Here is a 20,748-nt window from a genome sequence, read left to right as displayed (position 1 = left end):
GAAAGAAAGAAGAAAGAGGGAGGGAGGGAGGGAGGGAAGGAGGAAGGAAGGAAGGAAGAAAGAGAAAGAAAGAAGGAAGGAAAGAAAGAAAAAGAAAGTGAGAGAAGGAAGGAAGATAAAGAAAGAGAAAAAGAGAGAAAGAAGGAAGGGAAGAAAGAAAGAAAGAAAGAAAGAAAGAAAGAAAGAAAGAAAGAAAAGAAGGAAGGAAGGAGAAAGAAAAAGAGAGAGAATGAAGGAAGGAAAGAAAGGAAGAGAAAGAAAGAAAAAAAAGAGAAAGAAAGAAGGAAGGAAAGAAAGAAAAAAAGAGAGAAGGAAGAGAAAGAAAGAAAGAAAGAAAGAAAGAAAGAAAGAAAAGAGAAAGAAAGAAGAAAGAGGGAGGGAGGGAGGGAAGGAGGAAGGAAGGGGGGGCAGAAAGAAAGAAACAGAGATGTATCCTCTTGGTTCTGACTGACTCGTGAACCCTGACCGCTACAAGTAGTTCACCCCTCAGGGTTTCTGTGCCAACTAGAGAAGAGCATTGTGAAAAGGACTGCTCTGTGCCTGGCTCACAGTGGGCACACAACTACTATTATTGCCCTTCCTCCCTTCGATAAGGCTCTGCTGAGTTGCTGGACACACAGCCTCCAGGTCCTTCCTTCTCAGGAGAGGATCAGCTCAGGTCATTTTCAGAGCAGCACCGCGAAGTTTTTAGAGACAGAGAAGCTAAGGTCCCCACTGGTTTTGGGTCTCGTAACCAATCAGGGCAGAGATGGAACCAGAAGTCAGGTTGGTCTGCGTCCAGAGCCTGTGTTCTTAAGCACTGGGCCACATGCTTCTGTTATATGTACAGAAAACAGAAGCCGAAGCACGGGATGAACCGAAGTTTGGTGGGTCAGAAAAGAAAAGGAAATACTGGAAGGAAACTTACTAAAAAAAGTCTGTCAGGGAGAGCGTTGGGGAATAGCACGGAGTGTGTACAAGAACTTTTCCATTCTCTTCACATTCATACGATTATGTATTTAGTTGATCATCATAAATAACTTTGCCGATATAATCTGGAGCTTAAAGTTTTCACTAGCATGTTAACATAAAAGGAAAAAAAAAAAAAAAAGATTCTCACCAAATTCCCTGTTCTACCGTGAGGAAAACGTCATCTTGTGAGATACTCAGCAAGATCTCTCTCCAGCTCACTGAACTTTTACTATGCTCAGAAATGCACCCCCTTCTTTGCTGACTTAAGCATTGTTTTATTTTTGCCATGCCTTGAACAGTTCAAAGTCCACATTAAAATGCAAGGGTTTTGCAACCTTTGTTGATGCAAGCCTCGCAAGAATTCCCAAGCACTCAGCTTCCTTATCAACAAAACTGAAAACTACGATCTTAGTTTCCATGGAAGCTGTTTCCAAAGGCCGTTTATTTGAAACAATGGACACTTTTTATTTCTGCATCCTCAGCTCCTTTCTACTTCCTTCCTCTGCCTCCTTTTCCTACTTTTTCAAATCTGGTTGCACTCAGCTCAGATGTCACCATCTCTGGGAGTCCCCTTCCCCCAAATCAATCAGGAATGGAAATCTAACTTGAAAGAACTTTGTGATTTAAAAAAGAAAAGAAAAAGAAAAGAGTGTATGTGAGTAGCTTTCCAAGGCCTGAAATGATGTCATCTGAACTCTGTCTCCCTTGCATCTTTCAGCTTAGTTTCTCTTCTGTAGATTGGCAGAAAGTCCGCCCTGACCAGTAGCCCCTTATCCATGTTCTCCCAGCTCTGTAACTCCAAGAGGGGTGAGGGAGGGCGACGAGTCTACATATAAACACAGGACAGGATTCTGTTTGGTCCAGCTTGGGTCTCGTACCCAGAACGTGGTAGGTATGAGAAGATAAGAGATTGATGATCTGACTAGGATCAAATGAAACAAGGGGAATGAATTGGAAGTGAAGGCATGTCAGTTCTCTTTTTTTTCTTTAATGTTTATTTATTTATTTGAGAGAGAGAGAGAAAGAGGGAGAGAGAGAATCCCAAGAAGGTTGTGGGCTGTCAGTGAAGAGCCTAATACGGGGCTCGAACTCATGACCTGTGATACGACCTGAGCCAAAATCAAGAGTCAGACTCTTAACCTATCGAGCCACCCAGGCATCCTGAAGATGTGTCACTCCTAAGCCTTGGCCTCAAGAAGCACTGAGTTTCCTTCTTCTATATCTATCTCTGTCCCTCCACCCCCTTGTCGGTCCAATTGTCCCAGCTGAGTCCCCAGACACGTAAAAGAGCCCTGCTAAGATCCACAAAGCCACTGACAGCCCACAGCTGACCAGACATGAGTAAGCCTTGCTGAGCCCAGCTCCTATCAGCACAACTTCCAGTCAACATAGACTCAGGCACAAAAATAAATGTTCATTGTTGTATACTCCTGAGGTTTCGTGGCTATGCTGGAACATCACTGTGGCAACAGATAACTGATAGGCTCTGTATCTACTCTAACTCTCTTGCAACCCCATTCTGCAGGCAAGCTAGTCAGTCCCTCCTCCAAGCTCTCAGCACTTAGCTATACAGCCCGCATTATACTGTTGCAATTCTTATATTGAATTGTAATCATTTCTTGTAATTACTTGTTTACATCTCTGTCTCCTTGCCAATAAGCCCTGTGAAGGAACGATTTCTTTTCTTTTCTTTTCTTTTTTTCCATCTTTTTGAGCCAAACACTTGCACAGGGTTTGGTAAGGAACATAAACGGCTTCAACATTCGTAGGAATTCTGAGGATAAGGAGTGCTACCAAAAATTTTGTGAAACCCGTGCTGAGTGCCCAAATAAATTACTGACCAGCTTGAAAATCTTTACTTATGCATCGGGACGATTTCTTTTTCCTTCTCTGTGAGTTGCATAGCCATGATTTTCGTATGTCTTTCCATTGGGTGGTTTCTTCTTATTAGTTTGTAAATTTTTAAAAAATATTTTCTGGATAGGTATTCTTTACCATACCCATGCATTGAAAATATTTCCTCCCAGTCTGTGAACTTTTCACTTTTTATGGTATCACTGGTGAACATGAATTTTTGAGTTTTAATAAGGTTTAACTTTTCAATCTTGCCTTTCTATTTTGTACTTTTTGTGTTTACTTAAGAATGACTCCTTCTCCCAGGGTCATAAACATACCCTCCTCTATTGTCTGCTAAAAACTTGAGAGGTTTGTTTCTCATACTTGGGTCTTTAATCCACCTGGAGCTGAGTTTTGTGTATGGTACAAGTAAAGATTCAATTGCCCCAGTATTATTTAGTGAATATTTAACCTACACCCCTCACTTGGGATGCCAGCTCAGAGCACATTTCTATACGTGCAGGGTCCATGTAAGGTATTGCTGTTTGGCTGCACTAAGCTATTTGTTACACAGACATACTACCTCTCTGTATTTATAGCATGAATCACTCCCCCCTCCTCTTTTTCTTCAAAATTGTTTTGGCTATTTCTGGTTCTTTGTTTTTCTCTATACATTTTATAGTCATCTTACCTAGCTGTGCGTACACACTCTTATACGCACTGGATTTGTCAGGATTTTGTTTGGGATTGCATTATATTTATAGGTTATTTGGGGGAAGAATTTAGGACTTAAAAAATGGAGTCTTCCTCTCCGTGAACATGATGTAATTCACCATATACTGCATTTCATCTAACCCCAAGATATACCCAGAACCCAATAATTCTCACCGCCTCGCTTGTATCAACCTGGTCCAAGCCGCCATCGTATTTCCCTGGCTAACCAGGGTAGCCACCCTACTGACCTCTTTCTGTCTCCATGTCCTGCAGCCTATTCTCCATACCGTAGCCAGAGCGAGTCTTTTCAAAGAAGTAAGTCAGACCGTGGCACCTGTACCACCTAAAATGGCCTTGTGGCACTCCACACTCGGGGGAACCCGGGTTTAAATGAATGGATGAGCGACTGAATGAGCGGCTGCGAACTCTATACCAGACGCTGGCCTTGAAGAAATGATTTGCCCAATTTCCACTGGGCAAGCCCAAATGGAAAGCGCTGGCACCGGCCTGAGCAGAGAGGGCCCCCGACCGCCTGGAGGCCCAAGTTGGGACTTCACCGCGGGGCCCGAGAGCGGGGAGGGGCCAGAAGCGAGAGCGCGGGCACGAGGGAGCGCGCGGGGCGCAGCGCGAGGCCAGGCGGACGGCGCGGCGAGTCGGGGGCGGGTCCGGGGCTCCACGCGGCCGCCTGGCTCCGCACGGGGACGCGCTCCGAGGGCGCGCGCGGGGCGGCGGCGGCGCGCGGGGCCGCCCTGGCGGGAGAATCGCTTCCGGTGGCGGCGCGGGCAGCGCTGAGCGGGGAGTGCCAGCGGCGCGGGCGGCGGGTGGCGGGGAGCGGTGAGTTGCGGGCGTCGGGCCGAGCCGGGGTGGGTGGGAAGCGCGCGGGGAGCCCGGCGGAGGGGCGCGGGCAGGGGCGGAGGGGCGCGGGCCGGCAGGCGGGTTGCGCGGAGACCCCCCTCCCCCTCCGGGCCGGAGGTCGGGAACCCCCGCGCCGTGCCGGGGACTCCCGGGCCAGGGGTCCCGGCACCTTGGGGACCCCTGCCCTCCCGCTGTCTGGCCGCCCCCCACCTGCAGCAGCCCGACCTGTCCCCGAGGCCCCCTGAGCCCCGGCGGTGGAGTGCGGTCTTGCCCCGGACGGGAAGGGGCTCACCCATCCACACCCGCACACGCCCTGCCACGCTGTGCTCGGCCGCGTGACCAGACTCCCCGCGGTGAGGACACCCAAAATGGCTGCCGCGGGGACAGGCCACCGCGCTACGGGCGCGAGTGATTGCCTGGTGACCGGGTGTTACCGACCCTACCCTCATGTCCCCAACACTCTTAGCTCTTGGTTTCTCCTCCCGGCGCAGAGCAGGGCTCCTTGATCGGGTTAGAGACCACCCGGCCCCTGCCCTAGAACTCGCGATCTTGCAGGCAAGAGGGGAGCGAGTGGTCCTGGCCCCACCTTGCATCTCCATGCCCTCTTGATCTTTCCCACGTGTCACGGGTCTCCAACCTCCCCGGAATGACAACCACGGTATCTGCTAAGCTTGTGCAGTGATTTCTTTCGGTCCATTTACTTTTACATTCTTTCAGCCCCGTGAGGTGCTTGGTGGTGTCCATGATCCAGATGAGGAAGCTGGTACTCAGAGAGGTTAAGTAACCAGCACAAGGTCGCACAGTTGGCCATCAGCTTAAGTGTTACTTGCCCATGACTGTGTTGTCTAAAATTGACCCCTCACGCATCCATTCTTTGTTAGGTTACCCCTGTGGGTTTTCTTCAATCGCATTTGTCACCAGTTGGAAGTAACTGTGTTTACTTGCTCGTTTTCTTCTCTCATCTTGTGATCAGGGCCTGTTTGTCGTGCTCACCTATCTGTCCCTACCTACATCCAGCAATCTCCTGTACCAGGTAGACCCTCAATGAATATGCGTTGGGTGCCTGAATGACAACGCCTACCTCCGAGTAACTTCGGAGCGTAAGCACTTAACCACCTCATGGACAGCTGCCTTCTGAACCCCCACTGCATTTTGTTTGTACTTCTCTCAAACTCATAATCTCTCTTCTGCCTCGCCTTCTAGATTTTGACTCAAGTGCCTCTTGCTTTTCTCTTCCCTTGGTCCATCCCCGGTTCACTGAGCTGCTTCCAGGCATTGCAATAGGTGGGAGGTGGGTATGCAGGTAAATAAGGAGGCTCTGCGACTCTTACGGTGCTGGAGTCAGACTTGACATACAAGGTATACAGGATTGGGGGGCGATCTCTGAAAAGATGCTTGGAGGCTCTACCAAGAAGTTCTGGGGCCTCTAGCCGGTCCTTTCTCCCTAGGACTGCAGGTGTCCAGCTTGCAAAAATGACAGTGTTTGGAAGGGAAGATCTATCAGATCCTGTCTTAGTAGTACGTATAATTGCTCTAAGTATGCCCTCAAGGGTTAGATTGAGGGTGCAGGCTTTTAAGCCCCGTGGGCCTTCAGAAAAGGGACAGTATCTGGTGTAGTTGTCAGAGAGGAACCTGCATAGCAAAGCAAAGTCTGGCTGGACTTCAGAGGTGGTCATATATTTAGAATGCTCTTAATGCTCTGTAGAAGTCTCATGAAATCTCATGCAGATGGATGTAGGAAGATGCCAACAGGGAGGAAACATCCCTCCCCCTCTTCGCTTCCTGGGCAGAAATCTTAGAGGACGACCAGAGCAGCAGTGACCTTACGAATCGGTCCATCATCCAACTTCTTTGCTCTCCAGTGCCTTAGAATAAAAATATGGATGGCATCTACGTCCATCCTCCTATGCAGGCAGTGGTCAGATGTATTTAGTTGGAGTATAATCATGGGTGGAACTGACCTTTTGTATGAGGTTAAAGGTAAGACATCGGTAGCAGTAATCAAAAAAAAAAATGCTGACTTATCTGGAAAGTGAAAAATGAAAGTAAGTATCAAACCTGTATATAGTTATACAAAGTTCAAAGTTATTGACATTTTAGTTAACTGTTACTTTGTCACATATTTTCAGGTACAGTATCTATAACATGATTTGATTCTTTTTTTTTTTAATTTTTTTTAACATTTATTCATTTTTGAAAGGCAGAGAGAGACAGAGCATGAACGGGGAAAGGGGCAGAGAGAGAGGGAGACACAGAATCCGAAACGGGCTCCAGGCTCCAAGCTGTCAGCACAGAGCCCGACGCGGGGCTCGAACCCACGGACTGCGAGATCACGACCTGAGCTGAAGTCGGACGTTTAACCGACTGAGCCACCCAGGCGCCCCCATGATTTGATTCTTTAAAGTGGGTGGTAAAATATTCAACTGAATATGTCTAAAATAGTATGTTAACATTTGTATAGGCTGATGCCACCATCTCAAGTAGAAACCAATAGCATTAAAAAAAAGAAAGAAAATGGATGAGAATTTCACCCCATCCTAAGAAATTGATTAAGAAACCCATACCCAAAGTTGATCTTGACTGCTGGAATATGACTGATGATTGTATTGTCACTGGGATGTTTTAAAGTTAATCCAAGAGTGGGATCTGCCTTGTGGGGTGGGAAGTAGGGGGCTGGGAGGGTGCTGACAGGGAGATAGGCAGAAGGCGTTAATTCTCCATGTCTTCCCTCGGTTCTAGAAAAGCCCCCTGGAATAGAGGAGAGTGTGCAACAGAAAGCCATTGATGAGTGGAAATGCGCTCTGAAGGAATCTAGTTCTTTGCACAGGATTCAACTTTCTGGTCTGTTATTTGATCTCCTGTGTGGCCACACCCTCGAGAAAGGAACCCTGTACCTGGACGACCAGCCCAAACAAATTAGTAAATGTGCTGTGTAGGCTTCTTGAGTTAGGGTGATTGCCCCTGGCAGGCACATCACCTGTGGGCCCCTCGGGGTCAGAAATGTGGTGGAAAGTCAGACAGAAGCACGGATTCCAGGTTGTGCCATCTTGGGTGTGGAACTTGATTTTTCTGAGCAACTCTACAAAACTGGGGACGTTTTCTTGGAGAACAGAAATGAGGGTTTGGCATCGAATAATCCCAGAAAGCCTAGCATCTGGCATAGTGGGCACTCAGTCACATCGCCCAGACAGTGACTTTGATGGGGTGTTTCACACCTGCCTGGCCCTAACTAAACCAGGGCAACTAGGCTTTCTTACCTCTTTCAAACTGCAGTTGTTTTAATCAACAGCAAGGGTACAGTTTAATAATTTCCATCGTTAATCTTTAGCCAGGGTTAAAGGTCTTTGTTACTAAGTCCCTGATAAAAAGCATATTCTCTGCTAACTTGTTTCCTGCAAAGTTTTGGCAAGAAAATTTTTTCCAATATTTAAGCATTTTCTTGGCATGTAGCTAAAAGTTTGAAACAAAGTTTATCTTGGAGGGAAGTTATTTTTGATAGACATTTTCGATCATCATCTTCAGGCAGCCAAGCTCCAGTCCATTTCTCCCCCAACCCCATCACCACCACCATTGCCAGTGACTGTATTTATGGGCAGGACTTCAGCCAGTGAGGACATCCACTCACAGGAAACTGGCTTGTTAGAAATGTTTCCTACCTTTATTTAGCATTTTGCAATTAATAAAGGTTTAAAGCTCTCTTGTGTACCTCAGCTTGCTCTATGAGCCACCTCTTATCTCCATTTTATAGATGATAATATTAAGGCTCAGAGATGTGAAGTGAGTCACCCAGTGACATGCCTACAAAGGAAGTGACAGAATCAGGACTCTAGTCCAGAGTGCATTTGGTCCAGTCCTGTTCTGATTCCATACACTGTCAGGGCAAGTGCTCGCAGGACCAGGCCATAGGGCAGGAAGCTACTCTCATCAGGAACCAGTCAGAAAGAACAGACCCAGCAACCAGTATTAACGGCCAGGGAGTCATCTAAATGTCTACACTGGCCCTGCAAAAGGGTAAGCATCTTCCCTTAACTGGGAGGGCATTTGGTCATTATTTATTTATTATTTTTATCTTCTTCCCATGGTGTTTCCCAAACTTACCTAATCATAGGATTCCCCTGCTGTACTTCTTAAAAATCTATTTCCGAGGCCCCATCCACAGCTCTACTGAATCGGAATCTCCGGGGAAATGCTATCCTGGTTACAACCCCTTCTCCCAGGAGCAGGGGTTCTGGAGGAGCCAGAGGACTTAGGTTAACGTTCCAACGCCCCTACGTACTTGAGCAAGTTAGCTCAGGAAACTGAACTGTTGTGAGGGTTAGAAGAGTTGGTAATCTAAGGAAAGCTCTTAGAACAGATGGTTGTTAAATATTAGTGGTGGTTATTAGGTAGTATTCCAGTTTCATCCATAAAGATCCAGAAACTAGGAACAGTGGGCTAATGCATACAAGGTCGCAGAGTCATTGGTGGAGCTGGGATTTGAACTCAGATCTGCTGCCTCCACAAACACAGTCTCCTAACCACTATACCTTCCATTCAGGGATCCCCCAAGTTATAAGACAGTTGGTTAAGTACAACCAGACGGATGGGAACCAAACGGATCACCGTTGCCCAATTGGTGCAGACTTCAGCAGCCGTGAAGGCTTATCTGTAGTAGAAGGTGGTCCTGGTTCTAGGACCCGGGGGTGGGGGGGTGGTGGTGGTTTTCGCCTTTGTATAGCTGTGCACTGACTGTGTGACATCTAACAGAAATGCCCTCCCATAATTGTTCGTGAAGATTGTGATGTAATTTGAATAATGACTTGGAAGGAGACAGAGTTCATTAACATTGCCAGTAGGCCTATGATAGATAATGTAGTCCTGTGTTATGAGTAGAGGAACTTGGTCATGCCACTCTGGCTTTAAAAGCTTATGGATTCTGTGACTTAGTCATTGTGTACCTCAGAGCAGGCTTACTCCATATAACGGATATTCTTGAGAATTATGTACAGATTTGGAGACCAGAGTCACTCAGCAAGGTTTGTGATCTGGTAACTCTGTTAAAGAGTTTATCGGCAGAGTTGGGCGATGTCCATGCATAATAAGCTCTATGTACGAAGGATGTCTGCAGGTTTTTGGGGGGAAATTTAGGTTGTGATCATTAAAATATGTTTGTTTTTCAACTACCGTTCACAGTATGTATTGGGTCTTTCCAAACCCAAGACCAAGCCGGTGTTGGGTACAAGGGAGGCCTTCAGTGGATACTGAATATATCAAGTAATTTTGTTCGTGAATTAATGAATAAAAAGGCTTGGAGAAATGTATTTTGATGAGGCTCCCCGATACTATGTTTATGCAAACCCTTAGCCAAGGGTTTGAGTTCTGACAGTTTTCCTCCTAAGAGATTATTTCTGTCCCCTCTCATGGGTTAATTAATGAATCAACATATACAATTTGTAAAATGATCTCTTTGGCAATGTCATTTAAATTCAGTCTAATTCTCTAATTATTAATGGTGCCAGATAGCCACATCCTGAGTTCATTCCAAGTGATTTTGTCTTTAAGTGATAAAGCTTTGGCTTTCTTTTAATTGCAAAGTGATGTCAGTCATCCACAGAAAACTTATAAAGTATGTCTATATATATTTTTTTTAATTAATTTATCTTTTAATTAATTGCTTATTTAATTTATTTTGAGAGAGACAAAGAGAGCACAAGTGGGGGAGAGGCAGAGAGAGAGGGAGAGAGGGAGGATCCCAAGCAGGCTCCACACCTCCTGCACAGAGTCAGGTGTGGGGCTCAAACTCACAAACTGTGAGATCATGACCTGAGCCGAAACCAAGAGTCGGATGCTTAACCGACTAAGCCACCCAGGTGCCCCTGTATGTATGTATTTTTTAAGAGAGAGAGACAGCACATGAGCTGAGGAGAGGGGCAGAAGGAGAGAGAGAGAGAGAGAGAGAGAGAGAGAGAGAATCTTAAGCAGGCTCTATGCTTTGTGCAGAGCCCGACGCGGGGCTCAATCCCACAACCCCCTGGGATCATGACCTGAGCTGAAGTCAAGAGTCAGACACTCAACTGACTGAGCCACCCAGGCACCCCTCATGGGAAAGATTGTTGAGTAAGAATTCATACCTCATTTGGTCAGGCTTCAGGAAGCTCCTTGCAGCTACTTAAACATATAAAGAGGTCACCTTCACCAGCCGTTTCCTCGTAATATCTCTGTTCTGGACTCTTCACAGCCTCCTTCCCTCCTCAGCAACCCCTATTCCATCATTTCAGATCGTGCAAGCTGAGTCTGTTGAACATCAGAAGTGTGCCAAGATGGTGTTGTGTAAACCCTAACATTTTGCTGTTGGGCATGTGCAGTTGTCACACTGGCCGGGAACTGGCTCGTAAGTTCCTGCTGGGGGAGGTCTTCACTTACTGCCTCCGTGGCTGTGATGTTCCACAGTCGTGTCTCTCTCTCCGTGGCATCATTTCTGAAGGTATTTCAGCAGTTCTACGTAACTGTGAAGGCCTCAGGTAGACGTGCGAAGGGGACATCCTCCCCACTGCTGTCTTCTGATTCTCGAGATGACTCTTTCATTCACTTCAGGTGCGATAGAGCTGGTAAACTCACGCATTCTTGAACACATTCTTTGGCGTCCCGTGCAGGCATCCCTTTAAGGTATTGCATTTTTCCTTATCCGTGCTGCTTTGGCAGTCCAGAGATCTGCATCTTGTTCTCTGAAACTTTCTTCTGAACCATTTTGGCTTCTTGATCATTCCTCCTGCCACCAGTATCACAAGGTTGTACATCATGATGACTTCCTCCGGTGTTCTCTGCAGAAATTCCTGGTTGATGAGTATCTGTCATAAAACTGTCAGCATCCGTTGTTCATGAAAAACTGTCAGAACCATGTGCTCAGCTGTGTTTGAGAACATCTCTCTAAAAAGGTGTCTGATCTTGGACCAGTTTCAAGCCAGTCAGGGTGAGGGAGCTAGCCCAGGGACCCCAGACCTTCAGATGACTGCTCATTTTATGGGTGAACCAGACTGTGAGGAAACCAAGCTCATTCCTTCTCCTCCCACCCCTGGGGACTCAGCTTCCTCCCTACAGAGGTGCCCAAGGGGGGCACCCCCAACCCTCCAGCGCAAACAGCTGGTCAGTACCCAGTATGTGGGGGCCAGTGCCATCTGCCAGTCAGTGGGCACCCAAGACATGGTGGTTTGACCAAGCGGTCAGGCCCAGTCATGGCCCAGCAAGCAGGCAGAAAGGGGGCATGCCTCAGAGACCCCCGCGTGGTGGCAGAGGCCACGCTGGCTCATTCACCCTGGAGATGGCTGTGTGATCAGAGGCCCAGATGGGTCTCAGCCCCCTCCCTTAGCCAGCTCCAGGTACAAAATGGAGCGTGCCTGGGGTAATGATGAGAGGGGTCCCCAGCAGCGCCTCAGTGCCACCTCAGCCTGCAGCTCCCAGCACCCTGGCTCGGTGCACAAAGTGCTGCCGTCTGGTCTGCAGTCAGAGCACCCAGGCCCGGGCGTGGACAGGAGGGGAGACAAGTACTCCAGGGCAGTGGCGGGACCACTCCTGGCCCCCCCCCCTTTTTTTATGTTTTTATTTTATTTTTGAGAGAGAAACAGAGCATGAGCAGGGGAGGGGCAGAGAAAGAGGGAGACACAGGATCTGAAACAAACTCCAGGCTCTGAGCTGTCCGTGCAGAGCTGACATGGGACTCGAACTCACGGACTGTGAGATCATGGCCTGAGCTGAAGTCAGACGCTTAACCGACTGAGCCACCCAGGTGCCCCATGGCCCTACTGGTTTTTAATGTGGAATAGGAAATACATTTTTGAAAAGAAAAAAAAAAAAAAACCACCAAAAAACCTGAAAGTGGAACTCCTGATTCTAGATACTGGTTGATTTGTTTAAAGTTGAGAAAGTGGATGTGCTTGAAGGTTCGTGTGTGAAAAAGCTTGTCTAATTGAAACATGGGCATCACAGTTAATAATTAAAAATTTACCTGGTTTGAGACCAGCTGTCTTGGTAAGCGTGTTAATATGACATTCCTGATGAGGCTTCATGTTTTTGAAATGCATGGGAGGCAGAGACAGGTTATCAAGGCTAATTGGTATGTCTTATGCCAATGTACAGTGCTATTTGAAATCCTTTCTAAGCAGGGAGAACGGTGCTGTATTAGTTTCCTTTCGCCACTATAACAGACCACGACAAAACTAATATTTGTAAACCAGCACGTTATTTGATAGTTCTGGAGTCCGGTGGTCTAAAATGAGTCTGTGTTACTTCTGGAGGCTCTTTGACTTTTGCAGCTTCCAGAAGCTGCCCATGTTCCTTGGCTCACCGCCTCAGGTCACCCTAGTCTCTGCTCGTCTCACATCTGTTCTTCCGGCTCTGCCTCACCTGCCCTCCTCTTGGTCTCGTGGGGGCTCTTGTGATCGTATCAGACCCACCTGAGTAAGCCCCAGTGGTTCCCAGTGTCAAGAGCCCTGCCTTAGTCACAGCAGCAGAGTCCCTTGGTCACAGAAGGTGACCGTGCGTGCGGCTAAGACGTGCACATGTTGGGGAGGGGCATCATTCTGCCTACCACAGGTCCTTACAGGGCCCATCACTAAAAGCTTTCAGGGTTGGGGTTTTGGTGGGCTTGGCCGGGAGTCTGAAGATCAGCCTCCTGGCTCCCTTGCTGGGTAGGTGAGGATTAGTTGTGAGTAGCATCTCAGAATCTTGCTTTCCTCCTCGTTGAGCACGCTGTCAGGAGAGCTGAGGTAGACTCTTCTGCCACGGCGTGTAGCAGGAGCTGGCACTCTTAGGCTAGCATCTAGCCCAGTTCCTTGCATGTAATAGAAACTCCAGACGTGTTGGGGTTCCTTTCTTCCATCTCTCCCCTTTTCCTTTGCCTAAAGAAGGACTCCTCCTTTAGGCAAAGAAGACCTCCACAGCTTTCTTCTTGCTCACATGTTCTAAGGTCACCACAGGGTCCTTGTTGTGCAGAACTTCATAGTGTCCGTAGACACGTTAGTATTTAAACAAAAAAGGAGGGCCTCAAAGATACCAGTTCTGTGCAGGCATTAATTGATGTACTTTGAGGGGAAAAATAGCTAAATGAGAGTGGTAGAGTAGAGTAGAGAGAGCTGGCAGACCAATGCCCAGGAGTGCAGTCCTGCTTTGGGCTGTCCAGCTTGTCTTCAGCCACCAGCACCAGTCACACAACCCGGGCAAGTTATTTGCAGCCTCTGGGCCTCCGTCTCCTCATCTGTGTGGTGCGGTTAAAAATGGCAGGTCAGGGGCCCCTGGGTAGTTCAGTCGGTTAAGCGTCCAACTTCGGCTCAGAGCATGGTCTCACGGTTCATGGGTCCGAGCCCCGCGTCGGGCTCTGTGCTGACAGCTCAGAGCCTGGAGCCTGCTTCGGATTCTGTGTCTCCTTCTCTTTCTGCCCCTCCCCAACTTGTGCTCTGTGTCTCTCTGTCTCTCAAAAACAAATAAATGTAAAAAAAAAAAAAAATCTCATGCCTGGCCTTCTGCTAGGCCTACTGGGTCAGAATCTCTAGACAGGAGATAGTAATTGCCTTTGTGGGGACAAACCGTTCCCTAAGGAGGAACACTTAACGTGTGTGTACCATCTCACCCTACTTCCAGCCACCATTGCTGAGAGTTTTTAGAACGGGCAGAGTTCTGCTGTGTTCCCCTCCCCCTAGACTGGCTCCTCAGGGGGCTGTATTCTCCCGTCTTCACATTCCCAAAATGGGAGTAACCATCTACCAAGGTGTTCTTCATTTTGGCCAGCTGGACTACCAAGGGATTCACTCGACCTGGTTTCTAGGACACCACCCTGTCCTGCTTTTCCTCATGCTCGTCACTCCTTGTCAACATCCTCTGCGTAGCCCCACCTGCTGAATCCCCTGCACTCCCTGCGGGGCACGAAGGTGTCTCAGCAGACAAGTCTGGAAGCTACTGCTCTCCTGGGTGTGAATTGGAGTTTTTGTTTTGCTTTTTGTATGTTTTGTAAGTAACACATTTGATGTATTCGAATTCATAATTTAGACATTTCTCTTAACAGTGGCACAACTCTTTGATGTGTACTACATAGCCCTTGATTTTGATGTGTTCTAGTTTGAAATTTAAGACGTTTTCTCTTACCATAGCCCAGTCAGCCAAAACCCAGCAGGGACAAAGCTGTAGTCAACAAAGTCACGTTCATTGGCTTCTTGCATTGAGGGAGACCACACACCAGAGGAACCAACAAAGGAGGAGATAAATCTTATAGAGCATCTTGGAGAACAGTGGACTTTAGATGAAGTTCAGTGAAACAGTATTTTGATTGGCTTCAACCAGGGCTGCGTGTTAAGGTCTAGACCCTGAAGTGGTCCCACTGCCCTGTTTCCTTGGAAATTACAGAGTTAAAAATTTGTGGAATGTCGTGTCCAGAAACTCTGTGATAAACTCCACACCTAGGCTGGAAATCCAGGCTCCTTTTCTTTTCTTTCCTTTTTTTTAATATGAAGTTTATTGTCAAATCGGTTTCCATACAACACCCAGTGCTCATCCCAACAGGTGCCCTCCTCAATGCCCGTCACCCACCCTCCCCCTCCCTCCCACCCCCCATCAACCCTCAGTTTATTCTCAGTTTTTAAGAGTCTCTGATGGTTTGCCTCCCTCCCTCTCTAACTTTTTTTTTCCCCTTCCCCACCCCCATGGTCTTCTGTTAAGTTTCTCAGGATCCACATAAGAGTGAAAACATATGGTATCTGTCTTTCTCTGTATGATTTATTTCACTTAGCATGACACTCTTCAGTTTCATCCATGTTGCTCCAAAAAGCCATATTTCATTCTTTTTCATTGCCAAGTAGTATTCCGTTGTGTATATAAACCACAATTTCTTTATCCATTCATCAGTTGATGGACATTTAGGCTCTTTCCATAATCTGGCTATTGTTGAAAGTGCTGCTATAAACATTGGGGTACAAGTGCCCCTATGCATCAGCACTCCTGTATCCCTTGGGTAAATTCCTAGCAGTGCTATTTTTTAATCTTTTGAGGAACCTCCATACTGTTTTCCAGAGCTGCTGCACCAGTTTGCATTCCCACCAACAGTGCAAGAGGGTTCCCGTTTCTCCACATCCTCGCCAGCATCTGTAGTCTCCTGATTTGTTCATTTTAGCCACTCTGACCGACGTGAGGTGATATCTCAGTGTGGTTTTGATTTGTATTTCCCTGCTGAGGAGTGACGTTGAGCATCTTTTCATGTGCCTGGTGGCCATCTTGATGTCTTTAAAGAAGTGTCTATTCATGTCTTTTGCCCATTTCTTCACCGGATTGTTTGTTTTTCGGGTGTGGTGAGGTCTTTTTCGGTTTGGTGAGGTCTTTATAGATTTTGGATACTAGCAGGCTCCTTTTCTTTGTGAAGAGTGGAATGTTTCATTCTTTCTGTTGGATTTCCAATAGCAAAGTTTCTAACAGTTTGTGATTATAGAAAACAAGGTGTCTGGGTGAGATAAGAAAGCAGTGGTCACTCCAAGAAGGACAGTGTTATGACACTTTACAGCTGCATCGTGACCTTGGGAGAAGTATGGTTTCCCATTAACTTTGCAGTTGGCTTCATCCGTGTTTGCTAGTCCAGCTGGCTTTATGAACAGCAGACCTGATTTTTACCTTCTCACTCTTCCTGACCAGCTATGTCACACGCACTAGATTTCTCACGTCTGTTGTCCTAACACGTTCGCTTTTGATCCGGTGGGCTGTGATACGTATTGAGAGTTTGATAAAGCCCGGTGACCAGAGTGCCTAGAGTCTGCACCTGGCATCTTACCGTACCTAAGAACTTGTGAAGCACCTGGAAAAGAAAGCTGCTATTCGAACTGGTATTAGAAATGTAGGGGAGGGAGACAGGAATACAAAAGCAATGGTTTGAAGCCTTCATAGTGATCCAGTCCTTCAATCTGCTAATGTCATGCAGAGATCAAGCCTAAGGAGATCACCAGCTTTGAAGAGATCAGAGACAAGGATACAACATGATTTATCATGGTGAAAAACTGGAAATAACTTAAACATTAAAGGTGTTGTTATATACCCAAAACGAATATTTAGTGCTGTGGGAAATGCACATGAAATAAGCACAAAACAAAAAAAATCAGGAAATTAAAATACAGAGTATGATATCAACTTTACTTTGTTATTTATATGATAATATGTATTAAAAAATGCCTGCAAGGAATTACCCAAACATTAAAGATGTTTATTTCAGTGTGGCTAAATTAGCAGAGGTTTTGTTTCTTCTGTATTTTCTACAATAAGCTTACATTATTCAGAATACTACTATAAGCATGCATTTTAATAATACAGTGCAGTTTTAAAAATAAGTGTATCACTCAGAGAAAGAAATTATTTACTTTTGGGAAAATAGTAATGGTCCTTAGCCATAAACTACACTAAATGCTACAGTGTTACTCTTATTCATGGGATTGTGCCACTGTACTTTTTCCACTATGTTAGATTGAAGAACATAACTTGCATTTTTGATTGGTGGCTTATATGCTCAACAAGCCTGCCTGAATCTGAATCTTGTTCTAATTGTAGGATGTTTGGCATTTACTTAACCCTTTTTTGCATAATTAGTCACTTCTACTGGTAGAAACAACAAATTTAATAGACCAGAGTACAGTAGTAGTTTGAGAAAAGGGGTTTCAAACTTCAGACCCTGTTACTGCTGATGTTAATTTTAACTTTTTATATTTCTATTTTTTCTAGAGTATTTCTAGGCTTCCAGAAGTTAAGGAGTGATGAGATACTGTGTGTTTATAAAGAGAAATATGTGGGAAATTAGTGAAATTTGGTTAAGATCAGGTGGGATTTATGGACAAAGTAAGCTTTGGATGTAGATGGTCCTTCTGCCAGTTATAGCCAAGTTATTTTTGTAAATAGGAATGTACATAAATCTTTGCCTGAAGGCTGATGTGACTCTAAGTTTGTAAAACGTGTTGGAACATTGTAAGCCTTGACTAGACTTGTCTTTTTGACCCTCCGCAGAGTCCAGGACGATGTCTGGAGAACTTCCAGCAAACATTAACATCAAGGAACCTCGATGGGATCAAAGCACCTTTGTTGGACGAGCCAATCATTTCTTCACTGTGACAGACCCCAGGAATATTCTGTTAAGCAACGAACAACTAGAGAATGCTAGAAGAGTGGTGCATGATTACAGGTAACGTTAACGGCTATGCTTTTTGGTGACTATAGTAATAGGTTGTCATGTGACCTATTATCTCTAAACCTTCACTTAGTGATTTTACAACTTTCTTTTTAACCAAAAAGGAGGAAATAGGAACACACAGTTTATCCTGTTTTATGCTGAGCCTGAATGCAGATATCCAGGGTTCAGAGTAACCTGGAAATGAGACAGCCATCCCTCCAGCTCCTAAGTACCAATCTGTGAGGTCCCCTCTCCCAGCGCTCTGCCTCCTCCTCTTAAGTACACCCCAGCATCTGTAGCCCCCTGTGTATCTTTCTATCTCCAGATGGAGACAACATCGTGTAGAAAACAAGTTGTTAAGAATTAGGGTAGGTTGGTTGCTTCTGAGCTGGAATCTCAGTGAATAAACTGCACAGGCAGGAGCTCAGATGGAAAGATGCTGGTGGCAGGTTTGTAGGTTTGGGCTGCAGTTCATCAACTCAAAGAGTCGGTCATGAGGTCAGAGAAGACAGATGCTCTAGTAAGGCAGTGGTCACACCTGTCTCCATCGAAGACCACATAAGAATATCTCGGGCTTTGTGGGCCACAAAGGGTTTCTGTCGCCTGTTTTTCTTAGTTTGGCGTTTGCGTTGTTGTTGTTTCTTAAACAATCCTTTTAAAAACTTAAAAGCCACTCTTAGCTAGTGAGGCAGGCAAGCCAGAAACAGTAGTTTACAGACTCCTGCTCTCGGGGAGAGTCCGCCGGAAGCTGAGAATCGGAGCAGTGGGCACTCGGGCCACAAGCCACATACACAAGGCAGGAGTTTGATGGTTGGTCACATGGGTGGTTGGGGAAGGAACCAAGGGCAGCCTGTAAACTCTGTGACCAGCTCTGAGGCTGGCCGGATCTTCGTATGTGCTTGCGCGTAAAGAGAGAATAGCCGGACAGCAGTCCTGGAAGCATATACAAAACTACTGAAGAACAAGGCAGGGAGGACAGCAGAAGCACAGTCAGGAATTCAGAAAAGCAGGTGTTCTATGAATCTGGAACAAGCGCCATAAAAAGAGGAGAGGTGGAGAGGAAAAGACGAGTTGAAAAGGCATAAACACATTGCAAAGAAGCTAACAGTTCTTTGTAAGAGCATGATGAAGCTTCCCGGCAGTGGCAGGGCATTAATGATCATCGGAGCTGGCTCGGTGAGAGAGTAGAAACAAAGACGTGGGGAGCGAACCGGGGTGCTCTTCCAGCGGTGAAGGGCGTGGGGTGGCCCACCTTTCCCACAGAGGGCCAGGTGGTAAATATTTTCAGCTTTGCAGGCCATACGGTCTGCATATTCTCTCTTGCATATTCTTCTGTGTTGTTTTGCTTTTTTTTTTTTTTAATGTTTATTTATTTATTTTGAGAGGGAGGGACAGAGCATGAGTGAGGAGGGACAGAGAGAGAGGGAAAGAGAGAGAATCCCAAACATGTTCTGCTCGTCAGCACAGAGCCTGATGTGGGGCTTGAACTCACGAAACCACGAGATCACGACCTGAAACGAAACCACGAGTCAGATGCTTAACTGACTGGGCCTCCCAAGCACGCTGCCTTTTTTTTTTTTTTTTAACAACCGTCTAAAAACGTACAAACCACTCTTAGCACACAAACCATTCAGAAGCAGGCCATGGGCTGTAGTTTGCCAGTTCTGATACAGAGGAAAAGGTGGAAGCTGACTGGGGGTTGCCAGGAAGTGGCAGAAAGGAACGGAAGGAACTTTTGGGGAGATGAAAACATTCCATACCATGATTCTGGAGGTGGCCACACCACTGTGTACATTTTCCAAAACTCATCAAATCGTACATTTAAAATGGGTGACTTTTATTGCGTTTAAATTATACCTTAATAAAGCTGATATAATTTCCTGAAAAAAAGGAGATGCTTCCCAATTCATGTGCAACCCTGGTACTGTAAATGACAGAAGTGTGCTGAAAGAAAGCAGTGGCCCATCTTACAAATTCATAAGGCAAAACTCCGAAATAAAATCCTGGCACATCAAATCCAGACTTACGTTAAAACCTGAACAGGTAGGGTTTATTCCAGGAATAAAAAAGATGATCTACTTTAGGGCATCTATCACTATAATCTATCACACCCAAAGCAGGAAAGTCACATCTTGATAGATGCCCAAAAGAAGGTGAAATTATCCATGTGTTTCTCAGAAAGTAATTTCTCAGCTGGGAATAAGGTACAGTGTGTCTTTAATATGGTAAAAAACACACATTCCACAGTAGCAGCCAGCATCGCACTAAATGATGAAACAGGAGAACTGAACTTCCCAGACAGTTCTGCAGAAAAGCAATCCTGTGGAATATTTCCCCCCAACACCAGAGACCAAGAGAAGGAGAGAGACACCCAGAGAGGGAGAGACAAGGTGGCTTCCATAGTCAAATTTGAATAAGTTTACATCCCATTTTTTTTGTTTTTTAAGATTTTAAGTAATCTCCAAACCCAACATGGGGCTCAAGCTTACAACCCCCAGATCAAGTGTTGCACGTTCCACCTATGGAGCCAGCCAGGCATGCCCCTGCATGCCATTCTTGAGGATGTCCTATCCCATTGACTTTTTAAGTATTCCACAAAGTCTTGGACTAAAGAAAGCTGTTGAATCCTTTTTCTCAAACTTGAACATGGGCCCTTTTTACATCCAGGAGAACACTCCTAAAAATCCTGCCCTAGAAGGCATTCTCTCTAAAGTCAGGGGCAAGTCAGGGATGCTTGTATCTTCACTATTGTATAGTATTTTTCTAGAAGCTCTAACTAATTCAGTAAACATAAAAAAGGAAGGAGAGGGGCACCTGGCCAGGTCAGTCAGTGGAGCATGTGATTCTTAATCTCAGGGTCCTGAGTTCAAGCCCTGTGTTGGATGCAGAGATTGCTTCAATAAATAAACTTAAAGGGCACCTGGGTGACTCAGTCGGTTGAGTGTCCGACTTTGGTTCAGGTCATGATCTCGGGGTCCGTGAGTTTGAGCCCCGCATCAGGCTCTGTGCTGACAGCTCAGAGCCTGGAGCCTGCTTCAGATTCTGTGTCTCCCTCTCTGCCCCTCCCCACTTATGCTCTTTCTCTCTCTCCAAAATAAACAAACATTTAAAAAAATAATAAACTTAAAAAAAGAAAGATGTAGAGATCTAAAAACATGAGACAATTTCTTTTTTTCCCTTCCTCCCTCACTCTCTCCCTTCTTCCTTCCCACACTCCCTTCCTCCCTCCC

At 46.1% G+C, this 20,748-nt stretch overlaps 1 protein-coding gene across 3 annotated transcripts in view; it reads left to right on the top strand.

Annotated features, from left to right (window-relative positions):
* The first annotated feature begins 4,262 nt into the window (after positions 1-4,262).
* Positions 4,263-20,748, top strand: part of SFXN1 (sideroflexin 1) — a 40,243-nt gene continuing 23,757 nt past the window's right edge. The window contains exons 1-2 of one of the 3 annotated variants that reach the window (XM_042946218.1): positions 4,263-4,335; positions 17,356-17,530. In XM_042946218.1, the coding sequence (XP_042802152.1) occupies positions 17,367-17,530 (164 nt within the window). In that variant the 5' untranslated portion in view covers positions 4,263-4,335; positions 17,356-17,366. Of the gene's footprint in view, positions 4,336-9,298; positions 9,372-10,653; positions 10,727-17,355; positions 17,531-20,748 lie in introns of those variants that run through there. The other 2 variants (XM_042946226.1, XM_042946213.1) reach the window with 2 other exon arrangements.

The sequence above is a fragment of the Panthera leo genome, chromosome A1 (assembly GCF_018350215.1).
Source record: "Panthera leo isolate Ple1 chromosome A1, P.leo_Ple1_pat1.1, whole genome shotgun sequence".
In the NCBI taxonomy this organism is placed as follows: Eukaryota; Metazoa; Chordata; class Mammalia; order Carnivora; family Felidae; genus Panthera; species Panthera leo.
Note: the sequence above shows the minus strand (reverse complement) of the source record. Positions and strands in the feature narration are given on the sequence as shown.